Source organism: Solanum stenotomum, chromosome 7 (assembly GCF_019186545.1).
Source record: "Solanum stenotomum isolate F172 chromosome 7, ASM1918654v1, whole genome shotgun sequence".
Lineage (NCBI taxonomy): Eukaryota > Viridiplantae > Streptophyta > Magnoliopsida > Solanales > Solanaceae > Solanum > Solanum stenotomum.
Genome location: NC_064288.1, coordinates 8,877,593 through 8,901,088, shown reverse-complemented (window position 1 = coordinate 8,901,088; position 23,496 = coordinate 8,877,593). Strand labels below are relative to the sequence as shown.

The following is a 23,496-nucleotide window of genomic DNA, read 5'->3' as shown; positions in this document are numbered from 1 at the left end:
TGTTCCTTCAGACATATCAAAACATTTAATTTTTTTATACTAATAATATTATCAATAATAAGGTATAACAAGACATTTCAAAAATATGAGCTCTAAAATAAAACAAATATATATACCATGAAGCTTAATGGTGGGTTTAGAAAATTAAAAGTAATAAAAGGAAGAAAAAAGAGATGTATGAATTTTAATGGAGTAGTAAAATATCATTACTCAAAAGTTTTATTAAGGTCTGTTTGGAAAGCCACCTGGTAAATGGAATTGGTGTAATTACTAGGGTAGTAATTATCAGCCTAGTAATTACACAGTCTAGTAAATACATTGACCTGTTTGATTGACACAGTGTAATTACAGTATAATTCCCTTTGTCCTGTTTGGTTGGACGAATGTTATTACACAGTTAAATTTTAAAATAGATCAGATTTTGAATAAATAATATTACTATGTATAACTGATTGTTATAATCGATTTTCTAATTTATTATTATTATTATCAGAAATTAAAGAAAAAAAATTAATTCTCATATTTATTTTAATCCCAAAAACTAACAGGAGAAAATACAAAGATAAAATTCATACATAATCTACCTAGACATCAAAATATGAAAAGTAAAATGAAACAAGAAAGAAATCTTACTTGAAAGAAGAAGTACAGGGTTTGTTGATGTGCCGTTCTTAAAAATGAAAATGTCCAGACAAAAGAGGAGGAAGTGTCTTGGTATTTCAAACAAAAATATATTAAAAAGATATAATATTAAAAAAATTATGTAATTACATAGTGTAATTACACTCAATTCCCTACCCTCCTTGGGAATTGAGGAGTGCAATTACTCCCATTCAATTACACCCAATTCCCCTCTTACCAAGTAATTACTTGGTCTACCAAACAGGACAAAGAGAGTAATTATACCAATTACACCAATTCCCAATTCTATCGTGNATTCTTTTTAGATGATCACGTAAGATTAAGCTAGTGGATCCACTAAGTTAAGTAAGGTCCTATATCACGGCAAGGTATATGATGGTCCTTGGGCAACGTGAGGTAAAACGTTGTATCATCACTAGGGCTCATAGTGGTGGTTGTCTGTTAAAGAATCTTCCACTAAAGTTTTATTACTTTTATATAAGTAAAGTTGAGTTTGTTATTGTTTTATCTTTAACGAACTAAGTTGTTTACAGTGTTTTACAAGCTTTATATATATTGCATGTGCCTTATTGCTTTATATTGAGTTCGGTTATTCCTGAGTCGAGCAGAGCCAAGTAAGAGTTCCTTTGTATTCCTTTCAAGCTTAAGTTGTTGTTTAGCTTTCCAGCTCACATACTCGTACATCCAATGTACTGATGTCAGTTGGCCTGCATCTTATGACGATGCAGACACAGGTACCCAGGATCAGCATCCAGCACGCCGTTGATCCAGCTGAGCACTCCAGAGTCAGTGGTAAGCCTCCTTGCATTCCGGAGGACTCTGTTATTTCGTTTTCCCTAGTTTTGTTTTATTAGGATGTTGCGGGGTCTGTTCCAACATCCATCTCAGTATTATAGAGGTTTCATAGACAGTCAGTCAGTTAGTTAGTTTTGAGTCTCTCATCTATGTATATATGTAAATATTCTATTTTGGGACTCGAGTTGCCTTTTAGGCCAGATCTTATCAGTTAAGTTGTTTTATGTCCTTGCATTGCATGGAGTTATTCTCTTGAGTTAGATTTCCGCTGAGTTAAGAAAGCCAGGCCAAGGGTTCGCTTGGGGCCAGCAATGGTCTTCGAGTGTCGGCCACGTCCAAGGTGTAGGCTCGGAGCGTGACAAGAAACGTCCCAAGTAGTATTTTTAATGAAGTAATATATGATCCACTTTCTTAATTTTGTGTCTCAATTTATATGAACTTTTTTAATATATGTCAAAAAATATTATATTTACATATATTGCTTGTTTTAGTAAGTTTATAAAAAAGTATGGAAAAAAAATAACAGCAAGTACGGGTGGTATGAGATATCTAGTGGGCTGGGCTTAGCATGAAAAAAGACAAGAGCAAATTACAAAAATCACATACTGTAAAATTACAATTTATCCCTTAAAAGTTTATAATTACAGAAATTTCTCATTTTCGCGCATCATATTAGTGTATCAGCGCTTATATTATTGTATCTCGTGCATCAGATTAATGTATCAACACTTATATTATTGTATCTCGCGCATCAGATTAATGTATCAGTGCTTATATTATTGTATCTCGCGCATCAGATTAATGTATCAACGCTTATATTATTGTATCTCGCACATGTATCAGTACTTATATAGCTCTGATACATTAATCTGATGCGCGAGATACAATAATATAAGCGTTGATACATTAATCTAATGCGCGAGATACAATAATGTAAGTGTTGATACACTAATCTGATGCGCGAAAATGAGGGACTTTGGAGATTTGTAAAACTTATAGGGGATAATGGTAATAAATAAACTAAAATGTGAGATTTCTGTAATTTTTCCAAAAAGACAAATAGCTCAGGATGTGTTTGATTCGAAGTAAATTATTTTCTTAGAGAATAGCTTTTTTTAAAAAGTGATCTTTTTTAGTATTTTGTAATTAAGTACTCCATTTATATGTTTCAAATTGTTTACTTTCTTTTTAAGTGCGCTTATTTTTTTTTCTTTTTTAACAAATTTTAATCTATAATTTCAACCTGACATATTTAAGATCTCAAGATCTGCATATCTTTAATTTAAGATCATAAGATTTTTTTCTTTTTTAAATTTCGTGTAAATCTAAACAAGACAAATGAGTAAAAATGAAAGAAGTAATTATATTTTAACATTTGGTAAATAGTAAAACAAAATTATTCCAATTATATTTTTATATATAATCTAGTAACACACTATAAGATGAGATAGAATGGGATGTGACGGAAGGGTTGGGATGTTGGGAAAGAGATAATAAACTTAAAAATAATATTTACGAAATTTGTTTTTTTCGTAATGAAAAATATTTTAAGCTAAGATACATGAAAAAATAAAAATAAAAATCCAAACACAGCATTATTATTACTAATAATTGAAGTCAGAAAGTCCTATAAAGAATGAGATCTATTTGCATTTAGCGGTAGACTCATCTTTAAAGCACTATTTTATTTTCTTTGATTCTGTGGTCTGTAAATCATGGCTACACAAGGTCAAGTCATCACCTGCAAAGGTACTTTTTCTATATTCTATGCATCTTCATCTTTACTATCTATACATATCTTTGTGTGTGTAGGTCACTTGCAAGTTTTATGAACCCTAAAAGTTTGTAGCTAAATGTGTGTTTATGGATTGTGAAATGGTGTAAAGCTGCGGTGGCCTGGGAACCCAACAAGCCTTTGGTGATTGAGGATGTGCAGGTGGCGCCACCGCAAGCCGGTGAAGTTCGGGTTAAAGTTTTGTATACTGCTCTCTGCCATACCGATGCTTATACCTGGAGTGGCAAGGTAATTGAATTCTCCATGTATTAGTAGTTGCTCATTTTGATTTGAGTTAAATTTGATGAATCGTAGGAATAGAGTGGAATGGGTACGAATCTAAGTGATTTGGGATTGATGAATCAGAGAATGGAGTTGAAGCTTTTTACATATCATTACTTTCTTACACAAAAAAATAAATTAGCCTAGTGCAAAAGTATTTTCTTGAAACATGCATTCCCAGATTTTAGGTTTCTGCTCACCATTTATGCTAAAGGGTTTTCTCAGAATGCCAAGAATTTTTAGTTGTTTCCTTCTTTTGTGGATAATTTCTTGCAATTCATTTGTGTTTTTCTGGAAATTGGTATTTGGGGAAAGATAAGTTTGGAGTTAATGGTTTAGGATCATTAGTTTATTGAACTATTTGTTGTTGTTTGGTATTGCTACTCACAATCTAACACATATTTCTTTTTCCTTGAAGGATCCTGAGGGTCTCTTTCCATGTGTTCTTGGTCATGAGGCTGCAGGGTACATGCTCTCTTTGTGTCATAGTGTTTTATTGAATGTAGTAGCTTCCGTTGAAGCTAAATAATTGTTTTATTTGGATACCCTTTTTCTTGATCTTAGCCCTCTAAAATTTGCAGGATAGTAGAAAGTGTTGGTGAGGGAGTGACTGAGGTTCAGCCAGGAGACCATGTTATACCTTGCTACCAGGCAGAATGCAGAGAATGCAAGTTCTGCAAATCAGGAAAGACCAATCTTTGTGGTAAAGTAAGGGCTGCTACTGGAGTGGGAGTTATGATGAACGACCGCAAGAGTCGATTTTCTATCAATGGAAAACCGATCTATCATTTCATGGGAACTTCAACCTTCAGTCAGTACACTGTTGTCCATGATGTTAGTGTTGCAAAGATTGACCCAACAGCTCCTCTGGAGAAAGTCTGCCTTCTCGGGTGTGGTGTTCCAACTGGTAACTTGACCTCCAAACCTAATATGTGATTGGACTATATCTTGTGATTTCCTTCAGGCTAATTCATGAAACATATTCTGTAGCATCTCTGATTTAATGCTGGCCCTTACTCCATTAAGTCCATTTCTAATCCATTCTTGATCAATAATATATATGTAATAAACTGTTGTATTGGTCCTCGAAATATGTGGTTTCATGTGACTTCATCATCATTCTATTAGTTCTTTTTGATTCCTTAATCGCTCAATTTTCGGTCAAAATTACTGCAACACCGGACACCTGCCAAATTGAGAGCACTTCTGAGACAATGAGATGTATGTAAAGGGAAGACAGGATTTTGAGAGAATGTACCCCAAAATAAAAGCTAAAAGAGAGAAGTAAAAAAAAGAATTTTAAAACCAAGTTATAGTAATGGGTCTCTTGGTGTTTAAATGATTGAAAGAGCTCTTAGTGTATAAATGATTGATAGAGCAAGGATGGAAATGTATTTAAGTATATTGTTTAGGGAGCATATCGTCATAGTAATTTGATCTTTATGAGTTACAACATAGTGTCTTTTGGTTGTTTATCCAGGTGTCCATCTTATCTATCATTTTTCATCACTTCATGCTGGTTTATTCCCCTAGATTAGAAGTTGAGGAGGAAATAAAAATCATAGAATGCCCGTCTAACAATGTCCCTTTGTTCCCGTCCGAAGCCAATACACTCTGTTTTCTTTAGTTTTTGTTAATGGCTAATCACATTCTTACCATACCCATTTTACATTATGTATTTTCTGTCTTTAGGCCTTGGAGCTGTTTGGAACACTGCAAAAGTTGAACCAGGTTCCATTGTTGCCGTCTTTGGCCTGGGAACAGTTGGTCTTGCTGTAAGTATCTAAGAATTTGACTGTGTCAAATAATTAAGCTCCTTTAATATATTTATGCAATCTATCTATTTGCTTGTTAGGTGGCGGAGGGTGCAAAAGCTGCTGGTGCTTCACGAATTATTGGAATTGATATTGACAGCAAAAAGTTCGATAGAGGTACAGCTTTGTCCAATCTGTCTAAGATTGTGAACTATGAACTTTTAGGAATAGCAAGTATATGATTAGGTTCCAACTATATTTTACATCAGATTAGTCAGAACTTGAGCTACTCCAAAGTCCTAAGATCACTTTCTTGGTAGACTTCAAATACAAGTTACTAATGTCTAATGTTCAATCAAAAGCTAAATCCCCTAGGGCTTTGGTTCAATGGTAAGAGTGTGTCTCATAATGTATGATTAGGTGCACGTCACAAATTTGTATGCTGTTGCAAACAAAACCTTGAATTGAAGTGGGGGAGGGTAGAAGGGCGGGCCCATTGCCACCGAGTTTCAAACCGTGGGCCAGATGGTCCTCAGAGTTTTCTAGATTATGAAGAAATGTTTGTTAAAAGCCGACAAATGATTTCAGAGTTGGATGTATATCTGTAGGGGCACTTGTAGATATATGTTTTGCAGGTGCTTAGATAATATTTTTACATCATCGCTATGTCATTGTTGCATTTTCTCCTCTTCGATTTTGCTGTCGATTCTCAAGCTCAAGCTGTTATTCCATGACTTCTCTCTAGCTAATTTCATATCATTTCAAGCTTTAAAATTTTGAGCAAGAGATGTGATATTTTTTGCCAAATCATTTGACACATAGTGGGATATGGAAGCAACACCTTGAATATATCTTTCTGAAACTTCCAGATTAGAGGTCATGATTTAATCAGCCATATATCTTGATTATCATCTGTATATTTCTGTATGATAAGCAGTAGATTGCTCTTATAAAAGTCTGATGTATAAATATCTTGTGTAATCTCATAATAGTTCTCTTCTTGGGTGCCGATTATAGGAGGAAACAACTTGTTAAACAAAATAATTTTGAGGCTTATGCCAGATTGAAGTGGCCGTGAAAGTATGTCTGGTTAGATTTAACCAGACTTATTCAAGAAATAGTATTTGAATCAAACTTGAGCACCACAACAGTTTTCATGCTCTAGTATCCTTAATTATTTTCTGTTGTATGGCGCATAAGTTGTCACATCATCTGATCCATATATTTAACTGTCATGCAGCCAAAAATTTTGGTGTGACTGAATTCATCAATCCCAAGGAGCATGAGCAACCCATTCAGCAAGTCATTGTGGATCTTACAGATGGTGGTGTTGATTACAGTTTTGAGTGCATAGGAAATGTCTCTGTTATGAGGGCTGCTTTAGAGTGTTGTCACAAGGTAAATTATGCTAGTGTCTAATCAATAAAATTGGAATTTCAGTTTCCCACCTCTTCTTCACTCCGCTTGAAATTGCTTAGCTTCCCTATCCCACAATTCCCCTTTATCTTTCAATTTTCTTCTTTTCATTTCCCTTCCGATGCTATTAATGTCCCCACCTTTTGAAGAAATTAATCTATTGTACAAGATACTAATGCGGAACATGTCCAATCTTTATTGGAATTGCAGGGTTGGGGAACCTCAGTGATTGTAGGTGTTGCTGCTTCTGGTCAGGAGATATCTACACGTCCATTTCAGCTGGTAACTGGTCGTGTTTGGAAGGGAACTGCTTTTGGTGGTTTCAAAAGCCGATCACAAGTTCCTTCCCTCGTGGACAAGTATTTAAAGAAGGTCCGTTATTTCCCTTTTCTTTATCTTTCTTCCCTTATTTTACCATTTAGTCACACTATTCATTTATCCAACTCTTCCACTACTAATAGGAAATCAAGGTGGATGAATACATCACTCATAGCATGACACTTGCGGACATAAACAAAGCTTTTGACCTGATGCATGACGGGGACTGCCTCCGTGTTGTCCTGGATATGTTTGTATGAACGAAGTCTGGAGGCACTTTATGTTACTGACTTTCTGTTTTTGTGCTATTTCCCTTTCCCCTTCCTAATTGTATGTGTGGAATAAAAAGAAAGTAAGAAAAAAAGGATCCATGGGACGGATGAACTCTTTTTAAATGGGGATGCTATTTTATTATCTTTTCAACTAAATGCTCTACTTTCAAGGCTGAACTGAACCATCATCATCATTGCTGATTTTAGACTTTGACATAAACCCTTGCCATGTTTGCATAAATGGAATCCTCCCTTTTCCAAAGTACGATGTCTTTGCCGTTGGCCGTTGCTAAGGGCTCATATATCTACTGAAATATTGAGAGAGAGAAAAAGCTCGAAATAGTCGCTTCTTTGGGTCTAAATTCAAAGTATTCCTCCATGAATACAGTATTGGTGCATTTTTTTTTACGTCAAGAGGTTTATCACGTTAGATCTCACACATACTACAGTATAAAATTTTCTTTCTTGCAACATCAATTCTCTACAATAAATTGATATAGTTAAAAAAAAAAAAAAAAAAAAAAGGTAGCATTTTGATTTAGCTGTAATGATGTTTGGACGGAGCAAAACAAGAAGCACCTCTCTTCTCATATTCTCACACGGAGTTACTATGTCTACTAAACATAGAGGGAGACGATTGAATATTTCATACACTAAGCTAGCGTTTGGCCATAGATTTTCAAATATTATTTAGGTGAAATTTCACCATATGTTTGGCCATAGTATTTGGGAACATATTTCACTTTTTAGAAAAAATCTGATTTATACCCATAAATTTTAAAAACTATCAAAACTAACCATAAGTTTGTATTACAAGTCAATTGAATCTTCATTGCAACAAATAACAAGTAGTGTCCATGACACTGAAGCAATGTGGTAGTTTGGAGTGAGCCGATTGTTCCTATGGCCAAACGGCAACTAAATTGTGGACAAAACCAACATTAAAAAAATAGATGAAAATTTGCAAAAGGGCCTAAAGTGCACCAACATTGCAAATATGAGGGACTATTAGTATTCGATGTGAAAATAGAAGGAGCTTTTAACATGCACCAAATTTTCATTACAACTTAAGAAGTTTGTAAACATTCATCAAATCAATAATTAGCAAGGGCAAGGAGCAACGAAATAAATCATTAGATAACACTTTTTAAGTTTTCTACATGATCACCTTCTCCCCAATAATTTCCTTTTAACAAATGACAAAAACATGCTTCATTTTGTTAACAGGTAAACATAATTACCTTACTTCCCATAATTTTACATCCACAAAAAGCTGAAACCTTGGAGAGATTTGCACAGCTGGTAATCTACAAAATATGAGCAAGAACCCTAACACTCTCTACATGGACAAAATCAACTTATATCGAATGAACCCCAGTTGCATTATCAAACATGGAACGGAGTGTATCGTACATTGAGTGTACTTGCAAGACAATAGGAACTCATAATGGACTTGCAACTCCACGACAAATTCATGCTAGTTCTGGAGCAGACCAATTTCCAGATTTGAAGTCTTTATAGAAGCTGGAATTCCTCGAGACAACCCAAAACACTATAGCAAAGGATAAGAAAATAATCTTACATTAGATTAGAGTGATAGAACTGCAGTCTGCATAGAGTGCAAATACATCTAAGGATAAACTCATACCAGGAAGCCCAGGAACTACACAACTCGGTTCCTTTAGAACATTATAAAGTGTTGTCTTCTCATTAATTTTAACCCATCCAGGGCCATCCTCTGAAAAGAATTGAGTGACGAAAAAGTAAGAATAGAACAAGTCCATAAAACGATAGTGAAGGCTCAAAAAAAGATTGAACAAGGTCATTAACATTGAATCAAGGCAAAAGGGGGAGAAAAAACCTAGTTATGTGCATCAACATGCACCATATTTTTCACAGAACAGAAGAGGTACATTATCTGCCTCTAGATTAAGGACATTGAATGTTTTACTGCACAAACACTCTACTTGTACATTTGAACCATGACTGTAATATCTACCTGCTGAAAAGCATGTCAATTTTATATAACAAATGAAACATCCTAGTTCCTTGAAGTTTGTATGAGGATATAATTCATCCATAGACATATAAAGTCAGCAATGGAGTGCAAATCATCATATTTTTAAAATGAAAATTTGCAAACCCATGTTGAAGAAAAGGCGAGACAACTGTGATGGTTTGATAAAATCTATGTCTCATTACACTCAAATAAACAATGTGATGAAGTCCAAATATTGTTTTTAAAAAGGAAAGGTTGAACCAAACAATGGAAATCCCTTCTACCAGACCACCAAAGATGAGCACACATTATAATCTGCTGTGTTTTGAATTAGTACAATGGATCTCTTGTTTCTGACACTAGGCAGCAGTTCTACTAGAAATTGCAATAATCTTGAAAGAGAAGCTTCCAAAATTTTCATCAGTTGAAATATAGAGATGGGGGAGTGTACCTTGTGAAATGCTACCCTTGGTTGAACTCTGAGCAGAAGCACTCTCCTCATCACCAAAGTCTTCCACATGAGAAGCAGCTGTTCCTTCCAGCAGATACTGAAGAATATCCCGCTTGGATAAACAGACACCAGCACAAGCCTGCTCAATCACAAGTTCAGAACAGAGAAGCATAGTACAGCAACATGAACTGGTGGCACTAAAACAGGAAAGCACTAAGAGCTTATTAACTGGAAACTAAGAGATGATCCCTGATAGACACACTATAGCGAATCCCTCTAATCAACTCAACAGTTTCCAATGAAATTGCATATTTGGCATGAAGAATTCGAGTCAAACAGATATTAGACAAATATTGGATTATTCTTGGCCTCACCAGTCTACTACACGACCTTAAGTAACTGTAGTTAAGAGGATTGAAAGATGTATCAATAGGGACCATAATAACCATCAAAAACCACCTTAACAATCTACACCTAGTCAGACAATTTAACCTAAGGGTAGAATAAATGACAGAAGGATGAAATATCAAATCTAGAACCCAGTCTTTACCCCAATAACTCAAGCACATTATACGAGCATTCAGAAACTGCACGGTTGCTATCATTTGGACTACAAAGTCAGTAGAAAATGGGAAAATTATGTAGTTCTCGCAGGAGACTATCATTAAGTCAGTAGAAAATGGGAAAATTGTGTAGTACTCCCAGGAGACCATCATGAAGTCAGTAAAGTTCCAGTTGGCCAGCATCCACCAAAAAGCAAGTGCAGAAAAATAAAATTAACAGCAACCCAACATGACAGCTTTATGATATGCAAGATTTCTTAATAATCATGTGAACATACAGGTATGAAAATGATCTCTCATGGAATATTTTCCCTTTAGATGGAGTATCGAAGACTACTTAACAATGGACAACACTGTAAACAAAACAAATCCTGATTTCTCCATCTTGTGGGGGGCACAAAAATGGAATGAATAAGCAGTTTATAAAACTAATCACGCTACCTTGATGAAATATCTCAAGTCATAAAGAGGCCGGTGCCCCAGCCTCCTATATAACGCTACTACATATCTAAAGTTCCTTCATTCTCAATTAAATGTGGTGGCTATATGCCCAATTTCATAATAGATTTTTTCACAAGGCTTGCATTCCCTCGTGAAGTACAATAGATCAAAAAATTCTAGGGCGATGCACCTCTTAGACTGATGTAAAGTAATGTATTTTCATTTAGGGTGTTATTTGACTTTTTAGTAGAGATCTACTCCGATGCCTACTTTTAATTTGCCAATCAGATCATACATAACCACAAAGCAAGTTGTACCTACACATATTTATTCAATTGACTTCAAAGTTCAAACAAGAAAAAGTTCAACAGTAATCCTATTAATTTTGTCAAGTCAAACCACAAATTCAATCAACAACAATGTGAGTGTCTTTTTTATTTAGACTTCATTGTAATGAAATTCCTTTTAAGTTAATGTGCCAGATTTTGAACACACAGCAGTATGTTGTCCATCTATGTAGTGGAACATCATGTTCAATGGAGCCCAGTAGATGCTTTGGAATATGCAATTGGGTGATTCTCCGAACGACATGAAAAAATGGAAAAAGTAAAAAAATTGTTGCAACAATAGATGATGCAATATTATATACCTCATAATACAACTCAACAGCATCACGAGTGTAAGCATTTTCTTTGTCCCAAGGAAGAGGTGGACAACCTTCTGAAAACATGTGTGGAAGCTAAGGAAGAACAAAATCCTTCAAGATAATGGAAAAACAATAATTTGCTTTAGTTACATAAGAATGATTAGTCAAGCTGGTAATAACACAGAGAGAATCACATTTGGTTTAACAATTTGAGTTTGTCATTTTTGTATCTATATATAACAAAGGATATCATATCAAGATGAGCTGAAAACATGTCGGTCTCACAGAACTCCTCTATGAAGTCACTGGACATGACCTCTGGATACAGAAGAAGAACTGCCCAATGAAGAATATTATTTTTGTCTAATGTTGGTTTTCTTAGTCCAGTGAGTTCTTGATACATGGGCTTCGCAATCTTCAATCCTCTAGTCTCAAATGCAGAAACAATGGTCTGTATAGTTCACAATAAGTGGTGAGAAGCTACCAGAATGAACAATTGTTATATGCAAATAAAAATATAGTAGTAGACCTTAGCAGAAGATACTGCTTTAGACACTTCAGCATCACGACGTTCCATTTCTGATTTCTGTATATCGATGTGCCTAGCAAGCTTCTTCAGTTCTTCATTAGATGACGAGTGCTGAAGACCTTTCTCGCAGAGCCCTTTTGCTTCAGCCAGAAGATTCAGAAAAACTGATGCTTTTGCTGCTCGATAAAGAGCCTATGAATAAAGTACAAATATATGTCACATACTCCAAGAACATGCAGCACTGGATTTAACTTGGTATCAGAGCCAGGCCCATTCCAATTTCTTTGTTCACCGATGTTGGGCCCCCATATTATAGTGTCCACGCTCCAGTTAACGAGGTCTGGGCATGCGGGGGAATGTTGTTCACCGATGATGGACCCCCATTTAGAAGTGTTCACGCTTCAGTTGAGGTCTGGACGTGCGGGGGAATGTTAAGATGTCCCACATCGACAGAGGGATGGAAAATTTGGTCTCCTTATATGGATTCGGACAAACCTCCCCTCATGAGCTAGCTTTTGGGGTTTGAGTTAGGCCCAAGACCTAATTTAACATGGTATCAAAGCAGGGCCCGTCTCACCCGATGTTGGAACCCCCAAAATAAAAATTGCCCACGCACCAAATGCTAAGCACTGGGCGTGAGGTGGTGTGTTAAAGAATGACAAAAGTCCCACATCGGTGGTTAATGAGATGGGTGGACTCCTTATAAGGCTTGGCAATCCTCCTCCCTTTGAGCTAGCTTTTGGGGTATGAATTAGGCCTAAGACCTAATTTAACAGAAACTATGGCCTGTAATTCGACACATGATGAATAGTAAGAAAAAGCATACCTTAACATTACTTGGATTTAATTTGATTGCATCTTCTGCATCCTGGAGTGCACGTCTATAATTCCCCAAGAGAAGATTGACATGAGCTCTGTTTGAACAGAGAATTGACTGCTCAGCATCACTTAAAGCATTCTGATTTATTGCCCTTGTATAGCAATCAATAGCATCCGAGTAATGCTCCTTGCCCTTCTTGACATATTCATTACCTAACTCCTGCAATGTAGGAAGGACAACCAACTTTTCATTTTCTCATGATAATTTGGGCAACAAAGATGCTGTGCCCCCTATAATCAAGGAAAAGCACAAAGGGTGATCTAAGCAGTAGACATCCAAAAGGACGGAAATAACAATTGTCATGAAGTGCATATAGCTGTCCAAGAAGGGCATTGCTCATAACATTTCTACTAGGGGTGTGCATCGGTTGGTTCAGTTCGGTTTTATGTATTATCAATTCGGCTTATCAATTTTCGGTTTTTAAAAATACTAAACCAATAAGATATTTTCGGTATTTTTTTTTTGTGTCAAAAATAAGATATTTTTTTATAGGTTTTCGGTTTATCGGTTTTGGTCCTTAACGGTTTGGTTTTCGGTTTAACCAATAAGAAAATGCTTATAAAACAAATATATGCCTTCTCCAACAATTTGACACAAGGCAATAATGTAACTTTACTAATGCTCATAAAATAGAAATAGTAATAACTAACAAGAAAAGAACTATACAAGTGTAACACAGAGAGAAATTAAGTGGAATAAGGTTCTTACTTTAGGTTTCGACGTTTTGTATAATGTAAAGTTATGAACTCAAAGTCACTAAGAAGCGTAGATTGAAGGTTAAAAGGGCAAAAACAGCAACTAGTAAGGTATTGAGATTAATCATCATATCATCATATCCTATTATACTAAAAGTGGGAAGCCACATAGTTAAAAGTTGAAATACCATTTTACGCCTATCCTAATTTAAAATATTATAAAATATCTAATAAGTTAAATATTAATTAATCAAAATATTTTCACAACCTTTTTCACCTCCTAACTTAATTGCAAGATAAAGAGTCATAATGTGACCATATTCATCTGTAAGTTACGAAGTGACAGTTAATTTTCTAATTGATATCATATTAAGGGTAAAGACTATGTCATAAAAGTTACTCTTGTAACAGTAAAGACTTAAGAGGACCAAATCAATGATATAATTGGAATAGGAAAAGATAATATTTCAAATAATAGTTATTAATAACATATGGAAGGGTGTATTGATCTACTGATACAATTGTTATTAAGACAAATATGCAAGGGTGTATTGATCTATTGGAATTATTGGCATTTCAATTTAGCTAATTTATTTTATAACAGTTACCCATAATTTATCATGAAATATAAATGTATGCCTCCATATTTATTTGAGGTTTATCCAACTTCAATTACATTTTTTAATTCACATAACTTTCTATTATCAGTACACTAAAAGGAGAAGAATTTAAAAAGTTACATTCAATATTTATTTTGATATAAAGGTAAAGTTAAAGTTGCATTCAATATTTTATTAATTAGCATTAACTAAATTCACATGATAATTATCAAATACATACAAAAAGTCATTATTTACTACTATAAATATAGAAACTTATAGTTCAAACAAGTGCTTCAAGTTTAGGTGAAAAAGGATAAATAACGACAAAAAGAGACCACTGATTAGTGCAGATGAGAGCACAAGGACATCAAGGAATCAACTTTTTTCATTATGTTAGATAACATAGTATAAAATTTTAGTAGCATCATAAGATCTTTGTGTATATATGCTGTTGTAAGATAACTGATAACTTAGTTTTTACTCTTTTGGTATGTTTTGAGTTTTAGTTCATAACACAAATAAAGTCCTATAATATATTGTACCAAATTTATCATTTACGATATGTTAGACGATTAAGTTTTTGGGATAAACGTGCAAAGCACGTTTCTAGAACTAGTATTTAATATTTATGAATGGGTAAAGTAGTAATTACTACAGTCTTAATGGTTATCAATTTACCCAATAACCAATATTCAAGAACCGAACCTGAACCAATAACCCAATAACTTTTTTTTTATAAAATCATTAAAAACTCGTTATTCCAATAACCTAATAACCATAAACTAATAGCACTTTTTTTTATTCGGTTTATTGGTCGGTTCGATTTTTGCACACCCCTAATTTCTACCATAACTCATCAATATGGATTAGAGAAAGCTAGTGTATTCACTTACAGATTGAACAATCAAACATGACTGTCATAAGAAAAAATCATATTTAAACTGAGAAACCCGAAAAAAAAAAAAAGGCACATAAAGGAATGTTATGGCTTGTTGTATTTGGAATATTTATTTTTTTTGGAAAAATATGAGACTAATGAAGAGAAAAGAAAGGGAAATGGGAGGATTGGAATAGTTGACGTGTGCAAAAGCTTGCCTGAACACCACCATTAACAACATTAAAGAAAACAAGAAGGGGAAATGAGAGAAAGCAACTTGAAGGTTCTGTTGGTACAAGGCAACAAAGAGGTACTCTGCAATCTAAGATTTTTCCTCTGCCCATGCCCCATAGAAAGGAACAGAAGTTCTTGTAGTGATTCCATTTGTATCAAGGAAATAATGTGTCCTATGTTAATTAGTATCAAATGGTACTGATTCACTTCTTTTGTACTATACTAGACAAAATGGTAAAGCTTTTCTTTTTGTCTCCTGTCTACTCTTCTCTCTTTTTTTCTTCGTTTTTTTTTGCGTGGATTTTTCTACTTGTTTCTTAATACAAAGATACAACTAAAGAAGCACTTGAATGCAGCTAAGGTCAACAAAACTCAGGATCCTCTTCCTTAAAGCACCGTTGATTTTTGAACTCATCTAATACCAGTTCGCTGTAAGTTCAGTTGGTCTCTAGAAATCATGCAGCGGGAGTGGCAACTTGGATCAGAGTCGGATTTAGAATTTGAACTCTATGGCTTCAATTTTAAAGTTCTTAGCGTTGAACCTATTATATTTTTAAAATTATGGGTTTAGACCTTTTTATTGAATATTTACATATAAATATATACTCCACATCAGAAGTACTTGTTCAGATGAACCCGATGTTATGAGTCTGCATGCATCAGCCTTCGATGGGGATTATCCTACCAAACTGTCGATGTCTCAGGGTGCATTCGATATTGAGGAGAATGTTTTCCATGACAAATTTCACAGGTATAAAAGTAGGTCCATATAATAATCATAGTTCATACAAAGTGGAGGATTCATTTTGCAGATATTGGTTTAACACAAGAATTGATAACAATATATAAATGTTGGATCAAACAAGGGAGCAAGGTAGGATTATTTGTAACAAAATATGACTTTCTGACAGAAAATATTTTCAATATTTTAATGTAATCAACTAATCAAACACTAGAAATGGTTTCAATGAGGAAAACATCTTCTCAGAAAATATTTTCCATCATAACTGCATTATCTCTCCCAAGTATATCTCTCTGAACAACCCTATGAAGTTTGCCTCAATTCTGCTTTTTTTTTTATAAGTAAAGGGATGGTTGGGAAGCTTGCCTCAGTTCTGCATCCCAGGCGAATCTTTCATGACTAAAGATTTTTGTACCAAGGCCCAAGCTCATGACTTCAAAGCTCAAAATGAACACACTGTATGGAGTAAAAATCCACGTTTTGCTAACAGATGAACCAGACTATGACAGAGGGCTGAATTGGAACCGAAGAGACGTTGATCCTTCTTGCTTCAGACCCAACAAATACTGGGATCGCAGCCCCTAGTATGATTTGGACCGATTTCACCTCACTACAACCGAAGCCGCTCTGTAACCGGGAAACCGTGGGATCTCTCCCTAAAAACGATCACTTTCCAGCTGAAGTATGCTCATAATGGCCATCGGCAGACCAACAGTCAACCTCGAGTCCAGCAGCTTGCCCCCAATCAACCTCAAGCCCAGCATCGGAGCTCAGCCAGGCCCTACTAAGTAGCCTTTTCAGAACTAGCGTGTAGTCTTTTCACACTATGACACTGGTCTATAAAAGAACGCTCTCAGAAGAGTGAGGAGAGGGAGGAACCTCTATGAAAACATCACGAGAGGACTCTCCAATTTGCTTCTCTTTTATTTTTCTTCGCCTTTGAGCCGTTAACATTCTTGTACTCAAACACTACTTTGTTAACTACTTTGTTGGTTTAGTAACTTAATCACCTCAATTCACCACCCTTAAATTAATTTATTTTTTTAACAAATTCTACTGTTGTCCAGAATAACAATTTTTCCGACAAACAATTTTATGAACCATATTTCTAGAAAGACTACAACATAAGGCATAAAATTTGAACCAAAGTGCTTCATCAGGCAGTAATAGGAACAAAATAACAAACCAGTGTGATACAAGTTGTTCTACATACGATTGCATGAACAGAACACAAATGAATTAGAGTTATCAAAGTACAGTAAAGAAGTATAAAAATAAAAACCTTAAGTTCAAAAGCGGTAGACTCTTTGAGTGAGGAGATAGCATCAAGATCAGCCAATTCTTTCTCTGTTTTAGGTTCTGAACCTGCCTCCATCCATAACGCCATTGTTATAGCAGCCAAACCTTTTGATTGCCGAAACTTGTATTTGCTCGGAGCTGAAATTGAGACGCAGAGTTCAAAAATGAGACTTCGGGCTCCGGGCAGGACTATTGGGTCGAACTTTCTCGAAGATTTCGATAAATGGGCTTCTCCGGCCACATCATTATTATTTTTATAATAAAAAATCAAAATTCTGAACATACATTTTAACAGTGGTTTTGCAAACCACCGTTAAAAAATAATGGCATGAATGAGCCTTTTCTTAAACGGTAATGGCATAGATGAACCAAACTTTTAACAGATGACAAAAATGAACCTTTTCTGAAAGTTCGATGGCATATTTGAGCCTTTTCCCTTTATGTGATAGAAAAATAAAATAATAATTAAATTTTGTCATTCTAGACAACAATAGAATTTGTTAAAGGATTGTGAATTAAAACGATTAAATTTATTATAATTGACTATAATTTAATAATTAATTTTGGAATCCGGGCATGATACTTTTATCTTTCATTCAAATTAAATGATTTATATTTCAATTTAAACTTGATTTTTTTCTAGTTTAATACTTTTTTTTTTTGAATAGTGCATAAATATCCCTAAATTATGGTACAAACTTTATGTGTTATGTAGTAGTCATTCTAGAAATATGGTGCATAAAGTTGTTTGTCATTCTGGACAACAATAGAATTTATTAAAGGATAGTGAGTTAAGGCGATCAAATTACTTTACCTTTTGGCTAAACAAACAAAGTAGAGATTGAATACAAGAATGTAAATTGCTCAAAGACAAGGAAAAATTAAAGGGAAGGACTGAGGTGCAGACATACATGAAAAGATTCAAACAAACATAAGTATAATTAACTTTACATGCACTCACTAAAAAAATGTTAAGCTTTTCATTTACAAGTCATATTAAATATCATACGAAAATGTTTGATGTTTAGCCTTCACAAGGACAAACTTTCATATGTGAATGCCTGAAGTTATCAAACTTCATATTAGGAATGGAGTTATGTTAGTACCACGGTGATAAATAAAACAAATCTCGTCGATAATTACATTATATGTATAAATTAAATATTATTTTATATTACCCTTATTAATAAATGAACAACCAAAGGACGAACACTGCATCTTCTAATTCTACTAAAGGTAGTACTTATTGTACAGTAAATTTGGCCTTTTTTCATTGATGAATAAACACATGTCTCACTATTGTTTCACTTTGTGCACTACTTTTGCACTATCTCTCCTTCACAATTCTCTAGCTTTCTATTTCCTCCTCTGCTAAGCTTGGTCTATATTCTCAACTCTTCTTTGTAGATCTCAATTCTTCAATAACTAATCTGTGTTGCTGAGTGTCTTCTCTTTGTGTAGACACTATAAATCTCTCTATAAATGTTTCCTCAAGATTTTTGTTTGATTGTTTGTTTGTTCGGAAAGCCTTACCGAAGTATTTCTTCATGATCTCAGGTATATATATTGCTATTGGCTTTTCTATGTTCTTCACTCTTTTTAAGTGTATAATTTTCTATTGATGCTGTATTATGTTATCACTCTTTCTTTTGTTTTGTTTATTTATGTTCTTATGCTTTGACTATATACTTTTATGTAGGAGTTTGAAATTTTTATTTAAAGTTTGAAAATTGGGTTAAGAGCGAAATTCTCCTCCCATTTCACTACTAAGCAATCAAAAAAATGATAAATGCACATGGATTTTTTTTCCCCTAGAGCTTGTGGAAATTAAGGGTGTAAGAGTGAAATTGTTCAAAATTATACAAGTGAATAATTTCAGTAAACATGGATTATATAAGTCAATTGGAGTAACATGATCCATTAGATTCTTTTTATAGGATCATTTTATTTAACAAAATTTTGATATTTGAATTTATTAATTCTTGATTGTCCAGTTCTATATACATTTGTCTGTTAACATGATTATGTTATTCTATTTTTAGGATATCAATTTTCGCTTTCTAATTTTCCTCTTTTTCTCTCTGTTGATAGTAGTAAGGTCACAATTTTCTTGAAAAATACGTGTGGTCTCCATTTCTTCATTTCTATAATATTTTCCTAACTGTAACGCCGAGCTCCGTTGTTGAAAACTTGGGTCCCATTAATTATTGAGTTCTTGTTAAAGGAAAATGCTCCCAGGCACTAGTTTCGAGACAATCTTCTGAAGTCCCTTCTGGACTTTGGTGGTTTTTTCTTTTCTCCAGTGGACTTCTTTCACCGGAATACCACTCTCTTTTCTTTCTTTCTCTCTTTTTTAACTCCATTGCTGTTCAGATGGACAACAGAGTTTATTTCAGATCTGGGGGAAAGTCTTACGACATCACGGAGTCTAGATCAAAAGCTGAAGTATGGTATGACTGGGTTGAAGATGCTAGGCATCACATGAGGAGAATGGTTCTTAGCAGGGGAGCACTCGGTTGGGTCTGCAAAAGGCTAACAGAGGCTTCAGGGATCAGAGGGAAAGCAGCCAAGTCATGGAGATGCAGGGATTTCTCAACTAACTTCTTTATAGCTTTGAAATTCAATCAATACGGGAGATACCTGTCTCTAATTTCAGTTAAAGGTAGTGACAGAGCAGTTATTATACTCCCAGAAAGTGCATTCAATGAGGGGTGGGAGAAGTTAGCTAAGAAGATAGAAGCATTCATTAATAGGGGTATAAAACAAACAAAAACATTTAAATTATCAGGGGAGGCAGACTATGCTGCTAACAAGGGGGGGAAGGAGTTATAGAGACGTTTTGCAGAAAAGTAAATGGACCAGAATTGAGACAGAGCTAGCAGAAGAAGGCAGCATGTTGAAAGCTCGAGTCCAATTAGAAGACGAAGACCTATTGGCACGTGTCTAGTGGGGAAACTTTTTGGAGAAGATGATACACCCACTAGAAATGATGTAAGAAGATGGGCCCAACAGACTTGGAATGGAGCGCATGGAGTCCAAGTCTATGATATGAATGGAATTTTATTTCTTTTTGAATTCCAGTCCAGAAAAGCAGCAGAACATGTTTTGATGGGTGACTGGAGAAGACAAGGGAGCAGATTAAAGCTTCAATGGTGGTCGCCGACCATTGGGGCTTTCCCAATAACCCATGAGTTCGAATGGTTTTGGATTCGAGTTCTAGGGTTGCCTCTACATCTCTGGTCAAGGCCAATAATGAAGGAAATTGGAGATCGGTGTGGCGGCTAGATCGAGACAGAAGAAGAAACCGATCTCAAAAATCATCTCCGTTGGGCTAGGATTCGTGTCAAAGGTCCGGCAAAAAAAATTCTGGCATCCATCGAGATCGCCGATGAGGAGAACATCTTCTCTCTACCTATATGGGGAGAATCGCCGGTGACTTTTCGTAAAAAGTACGATGAGGAAGGTAAGAGACGAGGGTGGGTATCGAGGGAGGAACCCATCAGATCTGTCTAGGTGCAGAGATATTCATAGGTCTGAAAAGCTGCCGGTGAGAAAATGATCAAAATGGTCCTTAATGTATGGGCTTTGATTCCATTTGGTCCTTAATGTATGGACTTGATGAAAATGGTCCTTTATGTATCATTGATCAATTTGGTCCTTAACCCTAAAATTTTAATGGCAGCGATTATTTTTAAAAAATTAACTAAAATCGCTACACGTGGAGCGATTTCCCATTAATTTTTAAGCAGTCCTCGCCTCGGGAGTTTTTAATAAAAAAAAATTAAAACTTTTTTAAGAAAATGGCTGCTATAGCAGCTATTTCTATTTTTTAAACGCGGTTGGGGCAGCGTTGTAAAAAAAATAAAATCACAGCAGCAATTTTAAAGAAAAAAGAAATTATTTTTTGGATTGACAACGATTTTTATGTTTTTTAAAGGAGTAAAAACGTCAATTTTGTCAGAAGAAAATTGCTCCGTCATGAGCGATTTTGCCCTTTTGGTTAAAAAAAATTGATGTGCCATTTTGGAATTTTTGGAAACAGGGGAAGGAAAGTCTTGAACGAGCGCATCTTTTACATATTCTGTGTATTTTGACGGCAAAAATAATAATAATATTAATTTTAGGGTTAAGGACCAAATTGATCACAATTTATGATACATAAAGGATCATTTCCATCAAGCCCATACATTAAGGACCAAATGGAATCAAAGCCATACATTAAGGACCATTTTGATCATTTTCTCAGCTGCCGGTCAAACCTAACAGAGAAGAAAAGGTTTTTTTGGTGAAAGAAGTCACGTGGGTGAAAAAGTCACAAAGGGGCCACTTCAGAACAAATAGAGGGCCACTTGGTTTTAAACCCTGGACCAAGTCATTTGGGCCTGTTAAAAGCCCAATTTTTAAAAGACTGCCCGACAGAACCTGAGCCTTTTATTTGCGATGTAAATCGCTGGGAAAAAAATCATGAAATTATATACTCCTCAACTGATCAGAATCTGCTGGAAGAAACAAAGGTGAAAGATTCAATTAGCAATTATATACAATCGGAAGTTAACACACAGGTGAATGCTGAAGCATCTCCACAAATTTTGGAAGAACTAAATGAAGAAGAAGCTGAGCTATATGGGCAGAATAGTTCGAAACAAATCACAATTTTGGGTGACCCAACACCCATTCAATGTGATGCTTCGGAATGCAGCAAAGAAGTCGAAGGCAAGGCAACAGAATGGGTACAGAAAAATCTGTTGAGGCTAAGCAAAGAGTTTGGAGTAGCTTTCGAGGGGTGCACAGAGGAAGCTTTCAATTTACTTCTGAAAATTGATCAGAGGAGGCTCAAAGAGTTAACAAAAATAGACCCCATCTTAGGGACATGTGAGAATCAGATGGTGCCCAAAGAAGTAAGGAATCTTATCTTTGATGTTAATTACAAAGATAAATATTCCAGGAGTGCAACAAGGAGTAGAGGGAGAAATGCAACCTCACATTTATCATGAAGCTAAAAATATTTTCATGGAATGTGAGGGGGCTCAACATGGATACCAAGAGGAATCTGGTAAGGAGTAGAATACAACAAGAGGGGGTGGACATAATAGTGTTGGTGGAGACGAAACTTAGGGGGGAGGTAGGGGAGTATGTGCAGCAGTTGGGGGGAAACAGATGGATGGGAGGAATGTGGAATGAATCTTTAGGTAGTAAGGGAGGTATCTTCATAATGTGGGACAAAAGGAATTGGAAAGGGGAACCAGTAGAAAGAGGAAACCAAAGCATTACCTGCAGTTTCAGTGGTTTAAATCCAGACCTCATCTGGTTCATCACTGCAGTATATGCATCATGCGATGGGAGGGAGAGAAAGGTACTGTGGGAGGAGTTGGGTGCAATGAGGAGCTTCTGTGAAGGGCCATGGGTGGTATGTGGGGATTTCAACACCACAAGGTTTCCATCTGAAAAGACCAATTGTAGCAGAATTTCCGAGGCTATGTCTGATTTCTCCAGTTGCATCAATGAATTGGAACTTGTGGATCCCCCTTTATTTGGGGGACCCTACACATGGAGAGGAGGGGAAAATCAGAAAAATGCTTCAAGAATTGACAGATTCCTGTACTCTTTTCCTTGGGATGAGATGTTCACCCAAATTAGACAAAGTACTTTACCTAGTTTGGGGTCTGATCATAATCCAATAGTACTGATCTGTGGGGATGAGGTTTTCAAAAAATCATATTTCAAGTTTGAGAAGTGGTGGTTAAATGTGGAGGGCTTTCGAGACAAAGTTAAGGAGTGGTGGGGTTCCTTTAATGTGACCGGCAGTCCTGACTTTATACTAGCCTCAAAATTGAGCTTCTTAAAAAAGAAGCTCAAAGAATGGAGCAAAGAAAATAGAGGCAACTGGAGGGTCAGAAAAGAACACCTACTGGAACAAATTGGCAGGTGGGAAAACATTCAAGTGCACAGAGCATTAACAGATGATGAGCAACTTTTGAAAGCTCATATAGCAATGGAGTATGAGGAAGTAGCTAGAAATGAGGAAATCCATTGGAGACAAAGATCCAGAATTCAGTGGATAAAGAATGGAGATAAGAACACCAAGTTCTTCCACAGAATGGCGACATCCCACAAAAGAAACAATACTATAGAATCCTTAGTGATTAATGGAGAAGAGTCTTCAGATCCTGTTGCAATCAGAAATGAAATTGTGGATTTTTATCAGATTTTGTACAAGGAGACAGAAAGTTGGAGACCATCTTTGAACATCTTAGATGTTCAAACAATCACAGAAGAAGAACAAAT

The 23,496-nt window shown here is 35.4% G+C and overlaps 2 protein-coding genes across 4 annotated transcripts in view; one reads left to right on the top strand and one right to left on the bottom strand.

Moving 5' to 3' along the window:
• Positions 1-3,009: 3,009 nt before the first annotated feature.
• Positions 3,010-7,409, top strand: LOC125870164 (alcohol dehydrogenase class-3). Its single transcript, XM_049550511.1, has 9 exons — positions 3,010-3,186; positions 3,324-3,460; positions 3,912-3,958; positions 4,075-4,400; positions 5,186-5,268; positions 5,349-5,424; positions 6,488-6,645; positions 6,874-7,035; positions 7,125-7,409. Exons 1-9 carry the CDS (start codon positions 3,153-3,155, stop codon positions 7,239-7,241), a joined length of 1,140 nt encoding a protein of 379 aa, XP_049406468.1. The 5' UTR covers positions 3,010-3,152; the 3' UTR covers positions 7,242-7,409.
• A 954-nt stretch (positions 7,410-8,363) lies between these two features.
• The window catches only part of LOC125870160 (uncharacterized), a 49,278-nt gene continuing 34,145 nt past the window's right edge, over positions 8,364-23,496 (bottom strand). For 2 of the 3 annotated variants that reach the window (XM_049550506.1, XM_049550505.1), the window contains 8 exons: positions 17,195-17,349; positions 12,709-12,921; positions 11,883-12,074; positions 11,604-11,804; positions 11,357-11,437; positions 9,704-9,842; positions 8,902-8,991; positions 8,364-8,805 (listed from right to left, as the gene is read on the bottom strand). In XM_049550506.1, the coding sequence (XP_049406463.1) occupies positions 8,726-8,805; positions 8,902-8,991; positions 9,704-9,842; positions 11,357-11,437; positions 11,604-11,804; positions 11,883-12,074; positions 12,709-12,921; positions 17,195-17,299 (1,101 nt within the window). In that variant the 5' untranslated portion in view covers positions 17,300-17,349 and the 3' untranslated portion in view covers positions 8,364-8,725. The remainder of the gene's footprint in view (positions 8,806-8,901; positions 8,992-9,703; positions 9,843-11,356; positions 11,438-11,603; positions 11,805-11,882; positions 12,075-12,708; positions 12,922-17,194; positions 17,350-23,496) is intronic. The other variant, XM_049550507.1, reaches the window with a different exon arrangement.